The sequence below is a fragment of the Anolis sagrei genome, chromosome 4 (genome assembly GCF_037176765.1).
Source record: "Anolis sagrei isolate rAnoSag1 chromosome 4, rAnoSag1.mat, whole genome shotgun sequence".
Taxonomy (NCBI): Eukaryota; Metazoa; Chordata; class Lepidosauria; order Squamata; family Dactyloidae; genus Anolis; species Anolis sagrei.
The window spans coordinates 185,517,577-185,533,205 of NC_090024.1; the positions used below are offsets into that span (position 1 = coordinate 185,517,577).

Below are 15,629 nucleotides of genomic sequence, written 5' to 3' on the forward strand. Positions count from 1 at the left end.
TCAGCTGTTGCCGACAAAGTGTATTACCTAGAAGCCAGTGGATCAAACATCCATTCATGAACTCTTAGCAATCATATCTGACAATATTATGTACTTTAAAAAGGTGTTATAAGCATGATTAAAATAAGGTCTTTGTGAAGCTTTCAGCACTTAAGAAAAAGTCTATAATAATATTTATTACAGAGTCGAACATTAGGAAGAACTTCTTTATTGTAGGAGAAGTTCAACAGTAGAGCAGTCTGCTTTGGAGGGTGGTGGAGTCTCCATCTATTTAAGCAGAAGTTGGATGGCCATCTTTTAGAGATGTTGCAATATGTGTATTTCTGCATGGCAGGGAGTTGGCCCAGATACCTCTAAGATTCTATGATACTATGATAGAAACAGAACTTGTTTTCAGGATTCATTTTGAAATCTCACCTGTAGGAAAAATCACTGAAACAATGAAGGGTGAGTCACAGAGTAGGTGGTACTCTGGTCCTTTTGTATGGGAAGAAGTAGATTGCTTTTGGGGTCAGTTTATGCATATGCATTGTAAGTATTCAAGATAAACCTGAATCTTACTGTCTCCATGAAATTCTGTGTGAGATCAAGTTTTTAAAGTTTTTGAGGAATTGGCTTCATTTGTAATGCCACTATTTATTTTACCCATCTACCATTGTAAAGACGGTGTCCTCAGGTTGTTTTCCTGCTTTATTCTAGTTGTTTTACATTTCTTTAACTAATTCCTAAGTGTGGTAATACTGAAAGGCAGCATATAAGTTTGTTAGATAAAATAAAATGTAAAGTATATACATATCTTTGCATTAAGGAAGATGCAAATGCAGAAAAGCAATGTAGTGGCCTATTGACAACTACTGACCTAGACACAGCAGTTTCAGCTAAACAGTTAACTATACCAGAACAGCTGACTTTGCAGATATGCTTAGGTCTATGGCCCTCATAGATTTGCTGGCAAGGAAAAGTGAAAACAACTGGAAGTCAGAGAAATAGACTACTCTCTAATTTGTCATTTCATTGGGTTTTTTTGCAGCAGTCCAGTGGTGGTGGCACAACCTGCACCCAGTCCCGCTGCTCAGAGGAGAACTGAGGTTTCTTCTTGCAACGTTGTTCCTCCTCCTAGGAAGCTGGACGGAAGGAGGCAGGCTGGTTCCAGTGCTCCACCAACACCAGAATTGCTAGGAAGAAGAGGGCAAGCTCAGCTTATAAGGTACTAAGTGATACTCTATGCAAAAAGTTACTGTAAAGTGTTATACTCATGCGAGCAATTTGCCCTTGTAACCTGACTTTGAATCTGGAACCTGAACAGATACATTAATGTGATGCTGCAGCACAAAATTGTGTGCATGCCACAGTGGCATTTCACAAGTGCAGAATTTTGGACAGAGCATAACATTCAGCACTGTGATAGCCGTGGAAGAGCGTGAGCAATGTTGGAGACATGTCAGAAGCTACAGGAGGGGCAAATATTAATACATAGTTATTAAAATATAAACACATGATGCAAAGTAGGTATATAGTGTACCATTCTGGGTGTTTTCCTTTGTCTTTTATAACTTGATGTATTAGTTTGGTACTTTTTGGAAAAATAATGCCATAACTTTTCGGGAAACGGAAATCTCTATAACCTTTTGGAAAATGGCATTCAGAACCATTTGAGAAAATCAGGAATCTCCCAGAGAAGAGTTAAAAACTCGCCTGAATCAACCTTCTTCTTCATGGTAAATATTCTTGCAAAGGAATTAGGATTCTTGGCTGTTAAACTGATATACTGTACCTAGTTATCTCTTTGAACTGTTAGGGACAAAGATATGCTAATGCATAAAAACATATAAATAGCAGAGTTTCAGAAGTGATCTGCCACTTCCTGGCAACATTTCCCCAAATCATTCTCTCAGGAAAGCAGTACTTATGAAACTAGATAGATGATGAACTGTGTCCCAGTCAGTTACATTTTGTACAAGAATGTTTTAGTGGCTGAGCAAAGACTAGAACAGGATCAGTGGCAGATTTTCTGATGAAATATGCAGTACTTTGTATTTGCCATACCAATACAAAATTATGATTTGGGGCACTGAACAACAGGGGAAGTCCTCATTTACTTTTTCTCTCTCTGTTCATTTACAGCCTTTTAATGTCAAAACCTTGGAAATAATTGTTATTTAAAAAAATAACAGTCCCAGGAATGTAAAATGTATGAGAAAATTTGGGGGAGCCCCCTTACCAAGCCCATGACCATTTTGGCTGGAGGAATCTGAGAACTGTTGGCTAAGAGAAAAGTTTTTCCAAGCTGATTTTTAGCTTATTTTAGCTTCACATGTGATATTGTTACTTATTAATTTCTTCCTGCTTCATATTTTAAATTTCCAGCTATGTTGTTGTTGTTGCTGTTGTCATGTGCCTGCAAGTCATTTCTGACTGATGATAACCCTAATCTGACCCTGTTATTAGCAAGATTTGTTCTATGGGGGGGTTGCTATAGCCTCCTTCTGAGACTGAGAGAATGTGACTTGCCCTAAGTCACCCTGTGGACTTTTTATGGCTGATCATGCATTCAAACCCTGGTCACCAGAATCATAGTCTAATGGTCAAACCGCTACATGATTCAGTTTTGTTCTGTTCATAATGCTACTAGATTTTGCTTAATCAGAATTTTGGCCTATTGACTCCACAAAAAAGAATTTAAAAAAACCCCGAAAGTTTAAGTGCACTTGTTATCATCTTGTGCCTCAAATAAAGCACCAGATCTTGTTGTTTTTGAAGTAAGTAGAATAGTAAAAGGTAAAGGTTTTCCCCTGACCTTAAGTCCAGTCGTGTCTGGCTCTGGGGATTGGCGCTCATCTCCATTTCTAAGCTGAAGAGCCGGTGTTGTCCATAGACATCTCCTAGGTCATGTGGCTGGCATGACTGCATGGAGCACCGTTACCTGCCGGAGCGGTACCTATCTACTCACATTTGCATGTTTTTGAACTGCTAGGTTGGCAGAAGCTGGGGCTAACAGTGGGAGCTCATGCTGCTTCCCAGATTCAAACCTGCAACCTTTCAGTCAGCAAGTTCAGCAGCTCAGCGCTTTAACCCACTATGACACCGGGGGCTCCTAATTGGCATAAATAAATTCATTGCACACTTTGAAAACCACACCTAATATCTGTTTTCCTCTTCACTGATTATGTTAAACTACCCAAGATTTGGGGTATAATGGGATGATGTACACAAGAACAAGAATTGCTGGCATTTGGAGTTCTAACTATATCCTTCTGGCCACAGAGTATCTTCATCCCGGGATGGTTTGGAGCCCCACAGAAGAAGTGCACTGCCAAGGCGACGCCCCACCTACTACACTGTCACTGTCCCTGAATACTGCTTTTCTACACCTAAACCCAATCCAGCCATCAAACCAACCTTTCACTCTGCCTCAGAAGACAGCAATTCAGATGTTTCCAGCATCTCTTATACCACGTCTGCAGGGAGCAGCAGTCCCGACATCTCCTTCTTGAAGCCGGTGTCTTCAGTGCCCATGGAGGAACCCTTCCAAAGCCAGACCAGCAGGGGACAAGAAACAGAATACCACTGTCAGTGTCCACAGAAGCTGTTGTCATCTTCAGGTTACTTCCCTGCTGCAGAGTATGTAGCTGATGGTCACCTTCCTGCTGGGATGGAGTTCTGTCAAGGTCGGCCACCTTTTCTGTCTGCTAGCTCTGCCCACTTGGCCTTCAAGGAAGAAGTGGTGCCGGTCAGATTCCACAGATCCATTGTTTCCCACAGTCGGGTGGTACGCACACCCTCACTGAAGGACTGCCCTCCAATAGGCCCTCGGGCCCTCTCCAAGTCAGTGGTGACAGAAGAGCTAAAATCATGGCATGAACGGACCCGGTTGCGCAATGCACGGCCACATTCACTGGACAGGCAAGGGGCTATCCGCATGCGCAGTGGGCCAGGCAGAGAGGTGCACCTTTCATCTTCCAGAGGACGGCAAGTTCAGGTAAGATCTAATTTGCAGAAAGGAGAACCCGGATTCCCCATTACTCTTTGTTCACGGCCCTATAATTCCCTTAATAGACCAGCTACTGTTATCTAAGAATGCAAGCTAATGTGTTAGCGGCAAAGATGTTAACCTTTTCTTGTAAACCAAGAGAGGGCAACTATAAACCAAGAGTGAAATTAGCAGACATTGGCTGGCATCCTGTTCATTAGTCTCAGCTAGTAGATTCATTCAATCCATTGTTGAATTGTGAGTCAATATAAATTTCAGTTATACAGTACTTCTGTTCTAGGCAGAACTTAATGGCAGGATTTCATCAGTAAAGCCCAGCATCCTTCAACAATGGTTTTGGTGAACATAAATGATGAGAAGTGAACATGAATGAGGTGACCATGTTATGAGCAAATGAACGTGTGAATCCCTTAAAAGTATTTCTCAACCTGGGGGGTCAGTACCCCTGGGAAGGGGGTCACAAGGGGGTGCCAGAGGGGTTGCCAAAGACCATCAGAAAGCACAGCATTTTCTGTTGGTCAGGGGGGTTCTGTGTGACACATTTGGCCCAATTCTATAGTTGGTGGGGTTCAGAATGCTCTTTAATTGTAGGTGAACTATAAATCCCAGCAGTTACAATGGCCAAATGTCAAACTCCACCAGTGTTCACATTTGAGCATATATAGAGTGTTCATGCCAAGTGAACTACAACTTGGTGTAGCTGGTGAAGTTCAGAATTCTCTTTGATTGTAGGTGAACTGAAATCCCAGTAACTACAACTCCCAAATAACAAGATCAATCCCCCCCAACCCCACCAGTATTCAAATTTGGGTGTATTGGGTATTTAGAATAATAGAATCATTGGGTTGGAAGGGACCTCCTGGGCTGTCCAGTCCAACCCCCTGCCAAGAAGCAGGACAATCGCATTCAAAGCACCCCCCGACAGATGGCCATCCATTTGTCCAAATTTCATCCAAAGAGTGAAAATACATCCTGCATATCAGGTATTTACATTACAATTCAGAACAGTAGCAAAATTACAGTGATGAAGTAGTAACGAAAATAATTTTATGGTTGGGGGTCACCACAGCATGAAGAACTGTATTAAGGGGTTGTGGCATTAGGAAGGTTGAGAAACACTGCCTTAAAAGTAGTGTATAGTGTCTGAGTGCATTTTTCATGGTGGATGAAGGCTATGGATTGAGTTTTATGACTATTAACAACAGAACTGTAAAAGCAAACCATAGTGTGTTGTTGAATTCAAGAAATAGTGCTCTCAACTTGAATGAGTTTTATTTGTCCTTACTGATGCCACCACATAGCTACATTTCAATTATTGTGTCATAACACTGCTGTTTCTAGGAAGATAATATCTAAGTGAAATTAAAAATGAGCAAGAAGTGCCTGTCCTTGCAGTTCAATTATGAACCGAATTCAGCCAACCAATCTATTTCCTCCTCCAAAGCATATAATAGCTCCAATTCAGACCACATTGCTCTCCTCATGACATAATTGAAGCATAATATAATCAGATTATAATCTTGCCTGTAATGCTGAATCCCCACTTTTCCATTTTCATTTAACTAAGCTGGATGTGGCATCACATCCAGCTTGTTGGAAATCCCCCAGCCCCATTCTCCCCTAAGGCAACAGGAGGTATCTCGCTACTTGTTCACTGGTGCCTTCTGGACTAGTGCAGAAGCTGTACCACCAGTGCCAGGGTCCTCTGGGCATTGGCCTTGACCTGACTTTGAGCAGCTAAAGTGGAAGGCATTCAATGAGAACGTATTTTGGCATTGCTGCCAGGAAAAATAAAGAGGGAAGACAGGAAGGTGGCCAGAGTAATTCAGAAGGTCTCATATTGAAAGTGGGCAGTACAAATTGCTCAGGTTTGCATTCCAAACTTATGATTGAGGCCTATTCATGCAATCATTACTACAAAAGCAGGGCCAGAGTCCTTCTATAAACCAGGGGTTAAACGAGTATAAGTCCTTTTTTGGTTGTTGCAAAATAATGTATGGAATGTATACTCTTGCACAACTCACCCCCAGAAGGCACATTGCAGTAATGCAGCTGAGGAAAGAGAACTGGTAGTATGTTCCCAGATTGAAATCCTGGAGGACTCTCCACCACAGAACTACCTAGGCATCTACTATCCTTCCAGGCCAGTAAACGGCTGTTGTAGGGTGCTCCAATGATTGAAACCTGTCTTTGGAAGCATGGGCAGAGCATTAGAAATGAATTGTGTAATGGGTGATTCTGCCCATTGAAGAAAACAGCCAGGACATTAGCTTGAGGGAAGTTGCAAACAATATGTGTTATTGTTTGAAGGAAAGAAGTACCTTTCAGAGCCCCTTGGGGGCAAACACTTGACACAACTTAGGACTGATTATTATATCTTAATCCCTATGTTAATTTTTCTCAAAAGGCATTGCTGTGAAGGAGTGAGTTTAGATAGAAATAGTGTGAGAGTTGCTCCTGACACATGCACACAAAGCTGTTGGGTGCTTCAAATTTCTAAATTTCTTATGTGGATCAGTAATTGAAAACTGCTTGAGCATTCAAAATTATTCATGAATTATAAATGTCTGGATCAAGGCCTAACAAGTTGCTTAATATCTGTGATAATGAGAGATTAATTTATGTTCTCTAATCATATAGTTAATATATATTATAACACCTAAATTTTGTCTACTGGACGTCTTCTGAATTTCCTTCTCAGCAAAATCCAGCCATCCACCAATTTCTGAGCCTCTATTTATATGCTTCTTGGAGATGTTGTTAGATTTTTTGATGGTTATTGATTTGAGGGCTAATTACAAATTTTGCACACTATCCTTTTCACATTTCTTGGGAAATATACTCAATGACATGTGTTCTACATGATATACATCCTGGTTTGTCTTTATGAATTATGTCTTCCAGATGTATGAAACTGTTGCACAATGGAATATACTGTAGCTCTTTCCCTTCCTTGGGCATCTCCCTAGCCTGAGGCACTGGGAAGAGGCCCAACCATGCAAGTGAGAGCTTGCCTTTTGGGTTCCTCCCATTCTGTTCAGTGCTTGCCTCCACTCTCACAGACAAGAGCAATGAAATTTTAATCTCGCAAGGATAGACCCCTTCCAGAACTCTGCACAAACAGGAAACCGATTCCTGGACTAAACATTTGTGTGCCTTTGATCACTCAATCCACTTTCATTGGAACTCAGAAGTTGTCCAACCATCAGATCAAGCAACATGATTATCTAAACCTGTGGCAAGGTGATGGTTAATGCTAAAATTCCAATATTGAGGCATATGAGGTTTTTTTTAGTGTCTTGACTTTGAGAGCCTTGGTGCTCAGAGTTTCAGTTGAAAGACTTGTCTGGTTTCAAACCTACTTTGCATGATGAATGGAAGCGTATGGTTTGGATTCTGTAAAATTCCTTTATATCTAGCAATAACTGTGCACAATGTTGTTAACATTAAACAATTAAAAATAAAACCATATTAAAACATACATAATGAAGGCACACATGCACACCAGCATGATTAGCAATACCCAGCACACTGAATAAAATGGCTTTATACAGGAAACAATAAGGCAGTGCTTCTCAATCTTCCTAATGCCACAACCCCTTAATACAGTTCCTCATGTTGTGGTGACCCCCAACCATAACATTATTTTTGTTGCTACTTCACAACTGCAATGTTGCTACTGTTATGAATTGTAATGTAATATCTGATATGTAGGATGTATTTTTATTCACTGGACCAAATTTGGCACAAATACCCAATAAACCCAAATGTGAATACAGGTGGGGTTGGGAGGGATTGATTTTGTCATTTGGGAGTTGTAGTTGCTGGGATTTATAGTTCACCTACAATCAAAGAGCATTCTGAACTTCACTACCAATTGAATTGAACCAAACTTGGCACACAGAACTCCCATGACCAACAGAAAATATTTGGTGGGCACTGACCTTGAGTTTTGGAGTTGTAGTTCACCTACATCCAGAGAGCACTGTGAACTCAAACAATGTTGGATCTGGACCAAACTTGGCAGGAATACTCAATGTGACCAAATGTAAACACTGGTGGAGTTAGGGGGATATAGACCTTGATATTTGGGAGTTGTAGTTGTGGAACTTATAGTTCACCCACAACCAATTCTGAACTCCACCAATGATAGAATTGGGCCAAACAAAACCCCCATGACTAACAGAAAATACTGTGTTTTCTGATGGTCTTTGACGACCCCGCTGACACCCCCTCACAACCCCCAGGTTGAAAAACACTGCTATAAGGATTCTTATTGTTATGATCTAGTATGATTGTCAAATGAAGTAGAACTGAGTCTACTAATGACACATTGGTCTTCCATGAGGGTTTTAAAGTACAGTAGAGTCTCGCTTATCCAACCTTCACCCATCTAACGTTCTGTATTATCCAACGCAGTCTGCCTCCCGCCCAGATCCACAACTGTTTCAATACATTGCGATGTTTTGGTGCTACATTTGTAAATACAGTAATTACTACATAACATTTCTGTGTAATGAACTACTTTTTCTGTTCGTTTGTTGTAAAACATGATGTTTTGGTGCTTAATTTGTAAAATCATAACGTAATTTGACATTTAATAGGCTTTTCCTTAATCCCTCCTTATTATCCAACAATTTTGCTTATCCAACGTTCTGCCAGCCCATTTATGTTGGCTAAGCAAGACTCTACTATATCTGGTAGTAAAAGATGTAATACAGCAACTCTTCTAGAACAAGTAGTTTAAATTCTCGCTTTGTAGCTCCTGGGCCTTTGGGTCTCATGCACATGAGAATCAATACTTGAGATTTCGAGCTCATTTGTGAAACAATTCAGATCTAGTTTTAGGGAGGGGAGAGGCAAGTAATTGTATCCTTAAATGCCAATACTGATGTAAGAACTGTCTTGTCTCTGGCAGAATATTTCCCTACTCTTGCTAAAACCCAAGGGTTTTCAATCTGAGTTGTCCGATTCTGTGCTGCTGTGTTCAGTGAGTTAAATTTTTCTATGCATTGTGTAAGTTCTGAATATTTGGATGCTGCCAGACACTCAGCTTTTTAAAGTGAATTCCTTCAGGAGATTATTATTAATTGAACACTATTGAATATGAGGAATAGAAGAGAAACTATTTTCCCCCTTGACTTAATTATAAGAGTGGAACTGATTTTATAAGTAGAGCAAAACAAATCCCATTTTCCTGACACAAGAGAGGCGAGAAGTGACTGCAACCCGTAGCATATGTTTTAATATTTTCTTAATGAGGAAAAATCTCTTTAGTGGTGGTGGAGTTTTTCCTGGTGGACACTTCTATTAACATTTTTCTTTTGGATTTTGCAGGTGCCCCGTATCCATATCCTCAAACGCTCTCCAGAAGGAGCCCCTGTGCAAGTCTATGTGCCAGAAAATGGTGAAATCATTACTCAGGTCTGAATCTATCCACCTTGCAGAAGTTGGCATTGTCAGCAGACTGACCTTCTAGAATACAGACTTGGATCAAGCATAATCTTGATTCTACCAGTTTTGCTATATGAGTGAACATTAAACTCCCAGAAGCCTGCAGAAGAAAGTATACTTCAGGATTTTTCTTTGCTCTTATGGTCATCTGACATAATGGATTTACCGTTATGGATTTACCACCCAATAATTGGGTTTCTTTGTGCTGTGTAGATTGCAAAGGACACAGAGGACTTCCAGCACAAATTAGTGTTTGCCTACATACCTATTTATTCATTTCTGTCTGTGCTGGAGACATCTGGGGTGCCTGTAGGTTATGAAAACAAGATTTAATCTAAAGAGCCATTCATAGCTTCTAAGGGAAGAACCATCCTGAGTGTACTTTATCTTATACTCCACTGTTCTACCTTGCTGTGGAGGCTGCTATAGATTTTTTTTTGTCTCTTTGGTTTTATGTATGAATTGCAAATTCTGTATTTTCATTTGAATAGAGAATTGTACTCAAAAGGAAACTCATTTTCATGGGTGAAAACATAGTACATCACTGTTTTTGTAGGTATTTAACCCTCATCAATTTATACAGTGGAGGCATCTCTTTTTCCTTTTTTTGCCACAAGATTAGGTCTAGTCATAGTTTCTACTTACTGACCAAACTAGGTAAAGATAAAGGTTTCCCCTTGACATTCAGTCTAGTTGAGTTGACTCTGGGTGGTAGTGCTCATCCCCATTTCTAAGCCAAAAAGCAGGTATTACCTGTAGACGCCTCCTAGGTATGTGGCCAGCATGACTGCATGGCGCACCGTTACCTTCCCATCGAAGCGGTAGCTATTGATCTACTCACATTTGCATGTTTTCAAACTGCTAGTTTGGTAGAAGCTGGGGCTAACAATGGGAGCTCACTTCGCTCTGCGGATACAAACCACCAACCTTTTGGTCAGCAAGTTCAGCAGCTCAGTGGTTTAACCTGCTGCACCACTGTGGCTTTCAACTAGAATTGCAAATCAGTAGGGCGGGCAATGAATGTACAATAAGACAGCTAGTATTGTCCTAAACTCTGGTGCAAAATTATTGGACATACCATTCACAGAAAGCACCTGAACATTACAAAGCATGTGTGTCTGTATGTCTTTGATTTATGGCAACCCCAATACATTTTATAGGGTTTTCTTAGGCAAGGAATACTTAGAAATAGTTTTGCTAGTTCCTTCTTCTGAAACACATCCTACAGCACCTACTATTTGTTGACACTCTTCCATGCAAATACTAACCAGGGTCGGCCCTATTTAGTTTTAAAACATTTCTTTTGATTCAGAAAGTTTGAGATATTGCTACCACCTATGGATTAGCTCAAGTTCCCAGTTTTAATAGCTTGAAAGATTGCTTAAGAAAGTCTCAGTGAAGGTATGCTTAGCAAGAATATGTGTTATTCCACCCCTTTGCCTTTTGCAGACCCCTGCTTTAGCTTCCTACTGCATATTACATGAACATTTCCAGGCAACTCATTCTACATACTTCTTGTGTTTTTTCTGTAGTAAAACTAGGGATGCCAAACCACTAATAATCAGACATGATGAGTAAAGGATGTAGCATCTGCAGGACTCATTGTCAATTAACCAAGTTGTGCAACATTTTTCTCTGAAGTGCCTGTCTCTGTAATGGCCGTCCCTGACTTGGCAGTAAACAGTGTTAAATGTATTTGGACACTTTATTTTGAATAGAATACACCATTTAAATTTCATGTTTTCCTTGACATGTCAGCATTCATTTTTGTTTTGGAGACAGTCGATGTATGATTTGAGCCCCAAAAACATGCTCTATTTTAGGTACGGATGTACTATTCACTTTTAAAGAAGACTTTGGATCTCATGCTACTTAATTCTGCTTAATCTATTTGTTGGCTTTGTTTGCTATTTTCTACTGGACTGGAGTAATTTTCTAAAACCCACATCAAAAAAAAGTTCATTGCTTTTGTCTTTATACTATTTGGAGAACCTTTTGTTTCTTATTTTTAAAAAACACAACAATTTTCTTAAATTTATTTATTAATAGGAGAAACAAACACGTTCATTGGAAAAACCATGTACATCCAGAACCTTAAATAACTTACACTATTTACACAGAGGTATAAAATATTACACACCTTATCCTTTCATACATACGCACGCACACACATACAAAAGACCATTATGCCAGATGACCCAGCTCCTCACAGAATCCCCAAACAAGCACCAGCTTTTTGTTAAAAACACACTAAAACCCCAAAACACAACCCTTTCAGGTCAAGAAAAGGCACATGCTTTTTGAAGCAAAGTCTTGCAGACAGGGACCGACTGGTGGAGCAAACAGCCACGTCTTAGGTTATTTATGTGCATAAGGACCTTCCCTGCAGTGCCTCTTCATGGGATGCAGGGAAATTGTACTTTATCACCAGGAGGCCTCTCCTAATTGAAAAGTTGTGCCATTGGGACCCCTATGTTAGTATGGCTTAAATCTCCCAGTGCTGCTGGACAAACTTAAGAAGATTATGCAAAGCCACCTTTGAGTCTTATTACAGTGTCCCATTGATGAACATCAATAGGCCACTAGAAACAGATGAGATTTTCAGCTTTTGTTATTTTTAATCCTTTCCACTATGTGCTTCAAGTACTATCCCCAGGAGGGCAGACTCTCCTTAACAAATTCCAATAAAATGCTTCCACCAGATTGCACCCGATTTCAGATTCTAGAGATTTGCACTTTCTGCCACATCCATGGGAACTGGAGAGAAAGAGAAAATGAGAAAATGTGGCTGGGGTTTCTTCAGTATGAGGAAATATAATCCCATTACCTAATGGCTAAGAATAGCATTAAGGCACATGGGACTATATGGCAATATGGTCAATAATTTAACAGATGAGAAGAGTGCCCTCTGGCAGACTGATTCAGTTATATCAAGTATTATTTTATAGGACATTTCATATTCTTTGTTCTACACAAACCTCCTACGAAAATATAGGAAGGCTTCAGGTGAAATATGTGCAGCTAATTCACAATCTATTCCTAATTTTTTGCAGGCAAAAAAACATTCACAGGTGACTACAAGCTTCCCTAAATACTAGCCAAGTTAGCCTAGGTAGCTATGTGAAGGGAATGGGGATTGTGCCAATTTCGTTGCCAATGGAAGATGGTATCTCTTCCAAGATTTAAACAACCGGGTCCTCTCCTATCTCTGTCCAGAATGACAATTCAAAAGACTAAAAAAGACAACATGATTCAATAAATATCAGGCTTAACATTTATGAACAGCTTATTCAAATGGTGCAGCTGGCAAAAATACAACAAGCCTTGAACCTAGCTTGCCAGCTGTGAAGACGAAGCAGAGAGCCCAGCTGTTCTCAACATGCCTTCATTTTGCTGTTTGAACTCTTAAACTCAGAAACCAGGGCCAGTGATAATGTGCGTTCCCCAGATCAATTCAAGTTTCATTGACATTAAACACAAACAAACAAAACTCCAAATACCTTAGACCATGAGGTAGGTTAACTCAAAACAAGTCCTCACCTTCTTGAAAGTATTCACTCGCACACAACACCCTCCTTCCTGCTACCCCCCTCCCCCAAATAAAGCACAAGACAATATGTAGAACCTCTTGAATACTCATAGAAAATTACAGTACAACTTCCTACTCCAATGGAAGAAACCACAGCTTCACCACATAGAAGTGGGCTCTTCACAACGCCTGGAGGTGGACAAAGTTCATAGCCAGCCCAGCTTATTCGAACAGATGCTTCTTTCAAACCAGGGCAGGGACAATGCTGTCAAAGAGCCTGAAGCATCTGGGAGGCAAGGTTCCTTCAGTCTGATTGTCCACATTTGACTACCAGTGTGCTGCTTTTCCCAAGTCTGCTTGGCCATGAGCTGCGATGAGACTTCAAGTATGAAACATATTACCATCCAAGTGAGGGAAAGGAGAACCCGATAAACTCCCCAATGAGATTCGGGCTGCTTAGTATGTTTGAAACAGGTGAGAGCAGCTGCTTCTCCCTTACACCACGTGCCGATTGGTAAACTCAAGTAGGTTGACAAATGTCCAGTGAAATTCAAGCTGAGTGAATGAAGCATAGAGAATCAAACCTCTCCTGTGTATTTTTCTTGTGATGGCGACAGTATAAATATGAAGAAGCAGTATCTCTATCGTCCAAACAGGTGTAAACAAAAAAAAAAGTGGTGGGTTAATGAGATTAAGGACCTAGGGTCATTTTCTTCAAGGGAAAGTGTTGCTACTCTTGTCACTGTCAAAAGTTCAAGTGCCTTACCCTGTTTGAAGGCTGAGGGCGAAACTCACCACCATCATGACACAAACATATTTCTGCTGCCAGACAAAAAGGTCTTTTCTCTGAGTGTAGAGAGTCTTTTTTTCTCCCATTTTTGTGACCAGGAGTGAGGAAAGTAAACAGTTCTACAATCTAAAATGATTTTGGATTTGCCAGGCCACTTGAGAATTTTTTTACAGTGAGAATCCAAAGCATATTCCAAAAGACTGACACCCCCCCCCCTTGTTGTTTTGTTTTGCATATCCAGAGTAATGGGCAAAATATCCTATGTTATAATTTCTGGTTTGAGGCTGAAATCCCCTAACTAAATTTCCAATTTAAAGAAATTCTAATTCCATAGAAGATAATGCGCCAATGTTATAGTTTCATTGAAACTATAGATTTGTACAATTTTAACATGAAAAAGGCAGCATGACAACCACCTAGGTATCTCAAAATAAAAACACTTTGACCCATTTTACTTTTGGAAGGGAAATGGATAAAAAGTATACATGCGCTTAAATCAATGTAACTCTTTTTCACATCACTTCTTCCCATCCTTCTCCCATTTATAAATAATAATTGGGTGAACGATCTAAAACAAGAAATATTCTCTAAAATCTGCCAATTAGCTCTGCAAGCTTTTGGCACATGTAGATTTCCTTTTGTCAGTTTCACTGTTAAACCATAAAGGCTTAAGCCGGGGACAGGCAGCTCCATAATCATACAGGAGATTGCAGATACAGCTCCCTAAGGTATTAGGGAGGTGGGGGGGGGGGGGGAATCTCTCATCTTTTTCTTTTAACAAAACTGTGGCCTAAAAACTGAAAAAATCATCCATTTTCAGAGCTCACCATCCATCTTGACAGGGAGCTGTATATATGACAAAGGAATTCCAATGACTTGAGAAACACATTCAAATGCCCCAGCTTCACCTTCTTCCCTTGCTGGCAATTTATAGTTTCACTGTATCCTTCAGTTAATATTGCAAAATCTTATCACACATAATGGTAAAGGAAAAGGGATCCCCTCATGCCATTCAACCAAAACACTTGCTGGTATATATAATACCTAAAAACCAGGCTGCCATCTGTTCATGAAGCTTTGAGCATGGTAGATTCCAATGGAAAGCTAAATACTACATCTTAGCCCCAGAAAGCTAAGTTCAGTAAGAACACCACATTTGCCTTCTCGCAATCCCTACTGTGGTCCATCACGTCTACTTTTCCCCCAGATTCTAGGTGTGGTTCTTCAGTAGCTTCCTTGCACTCCAGAGCTTCACTGTCAAATCACTGGGAAACAAAGAGGAAAAGGGTGAGAATATGAAGCCTCTAAAGTCAAAAGAGATGACAAAGGGATAGGCTAAGCACTTGTAAAAGGCATGCTTATGTGGCCACATTCATTCTGAAGCATAAAGCTGCAGAAAAATTGCCATTGGGGACCACCAACCTGGTTCTTGCTCCATTATGGTTTCCTGTTCCAAATCCCTCAATAATTGCATTTGCCTCCTTCCTTCTATTTATTTATTTTTTGCTGCAAAGTGCACCACTGGAGGCAAAGAATAGCTGAGGAGATGGTGGCAGGAACACTGGCATGTCTCTTGGCAATCCAAGGCAAGATTCCTGAGCAGCTGCTTTCAGCTTCAAACTAAAATGGGCCAGCTTAGGCATGCGTTCTTAAAAGTGAGTTTTACAAGACATGCCATTTAATAAGACTGTGACATCATCTTATTTTAGTGTGTCCAGAAACAGTAATAAAAACTGTCATTTTTTGTCTTTTTAGAGTTCCCAAAGGCACTAAGGTTCCCCTGTTTATAATAATATCAAGCATTTCAATATATTTGCTATTGTAGAATAAGGCTGCCAATGAGGGTGGCTTATAGTGTCACCACA

The 15,629-nt window shown here is 40.2% G+C and overlaps 2 protein-coding genes across 16 annotated transcripts in view; one reads left to right on the plus strand and one right to left on the minus strand.

Annotated features, from left to right (window-relative positions):
* The window catches only part of INAVA (innate immunity activator), a 62,174-nt gene extending 50,979 nt beyond the window's left edge, over positions 1-11,195 (plus strand). For 8 of the 9 annotated variants that reach the window (XM_060773214.2, XM_060773213.2, XM_060773216.2 and 5 more), the window contains 3 exons: positions 1,031-1,207; positions 3,265-3,979; positions 9,329-11,195. In XM_060773214.2, coding sequence (XP_060629197.2) covers positions 1,031-1,207; positions 3,265-3,979; positions 9,329-9,421 — 985 coding nt within the window. In that variant the 3' untranslated portion in view covers positions 9,422-11,195. The remainder of the gene's footprint in view (positions 1-1,030; positions 1,208-3,264; positions 3,980-9,328) is intronic. The other variant, XM_067467967.1, reaches the window with a different exon arrangement.
* A 274-nt stretch (positions 11,196-11,469) lies between these two features.
* KIF21B (kinesin family member 21B) overlaps positions 11,470-15,629 on the minus strand; it is a 79,609-nt gene continuing 75,449 nt past the window's right edge. For all 7 annotated transcript variants that reach the window (XR_009631343.2, XR_009631342.2, XR_010909881.1 and 4 more), the window contains one exon: positions 11,470-15,029. Coding sequence is in view for 3 of the 7 variants with exons in the window: in XM_060773210.2 (XP_060629193.2) it covers positions 14,975-15,029 (55 nt within the window). In the remaining 4 variants the exon portion in view is untranslated. The remainder of the gene's footprint in view (positions 15,030-15,629) is intronic.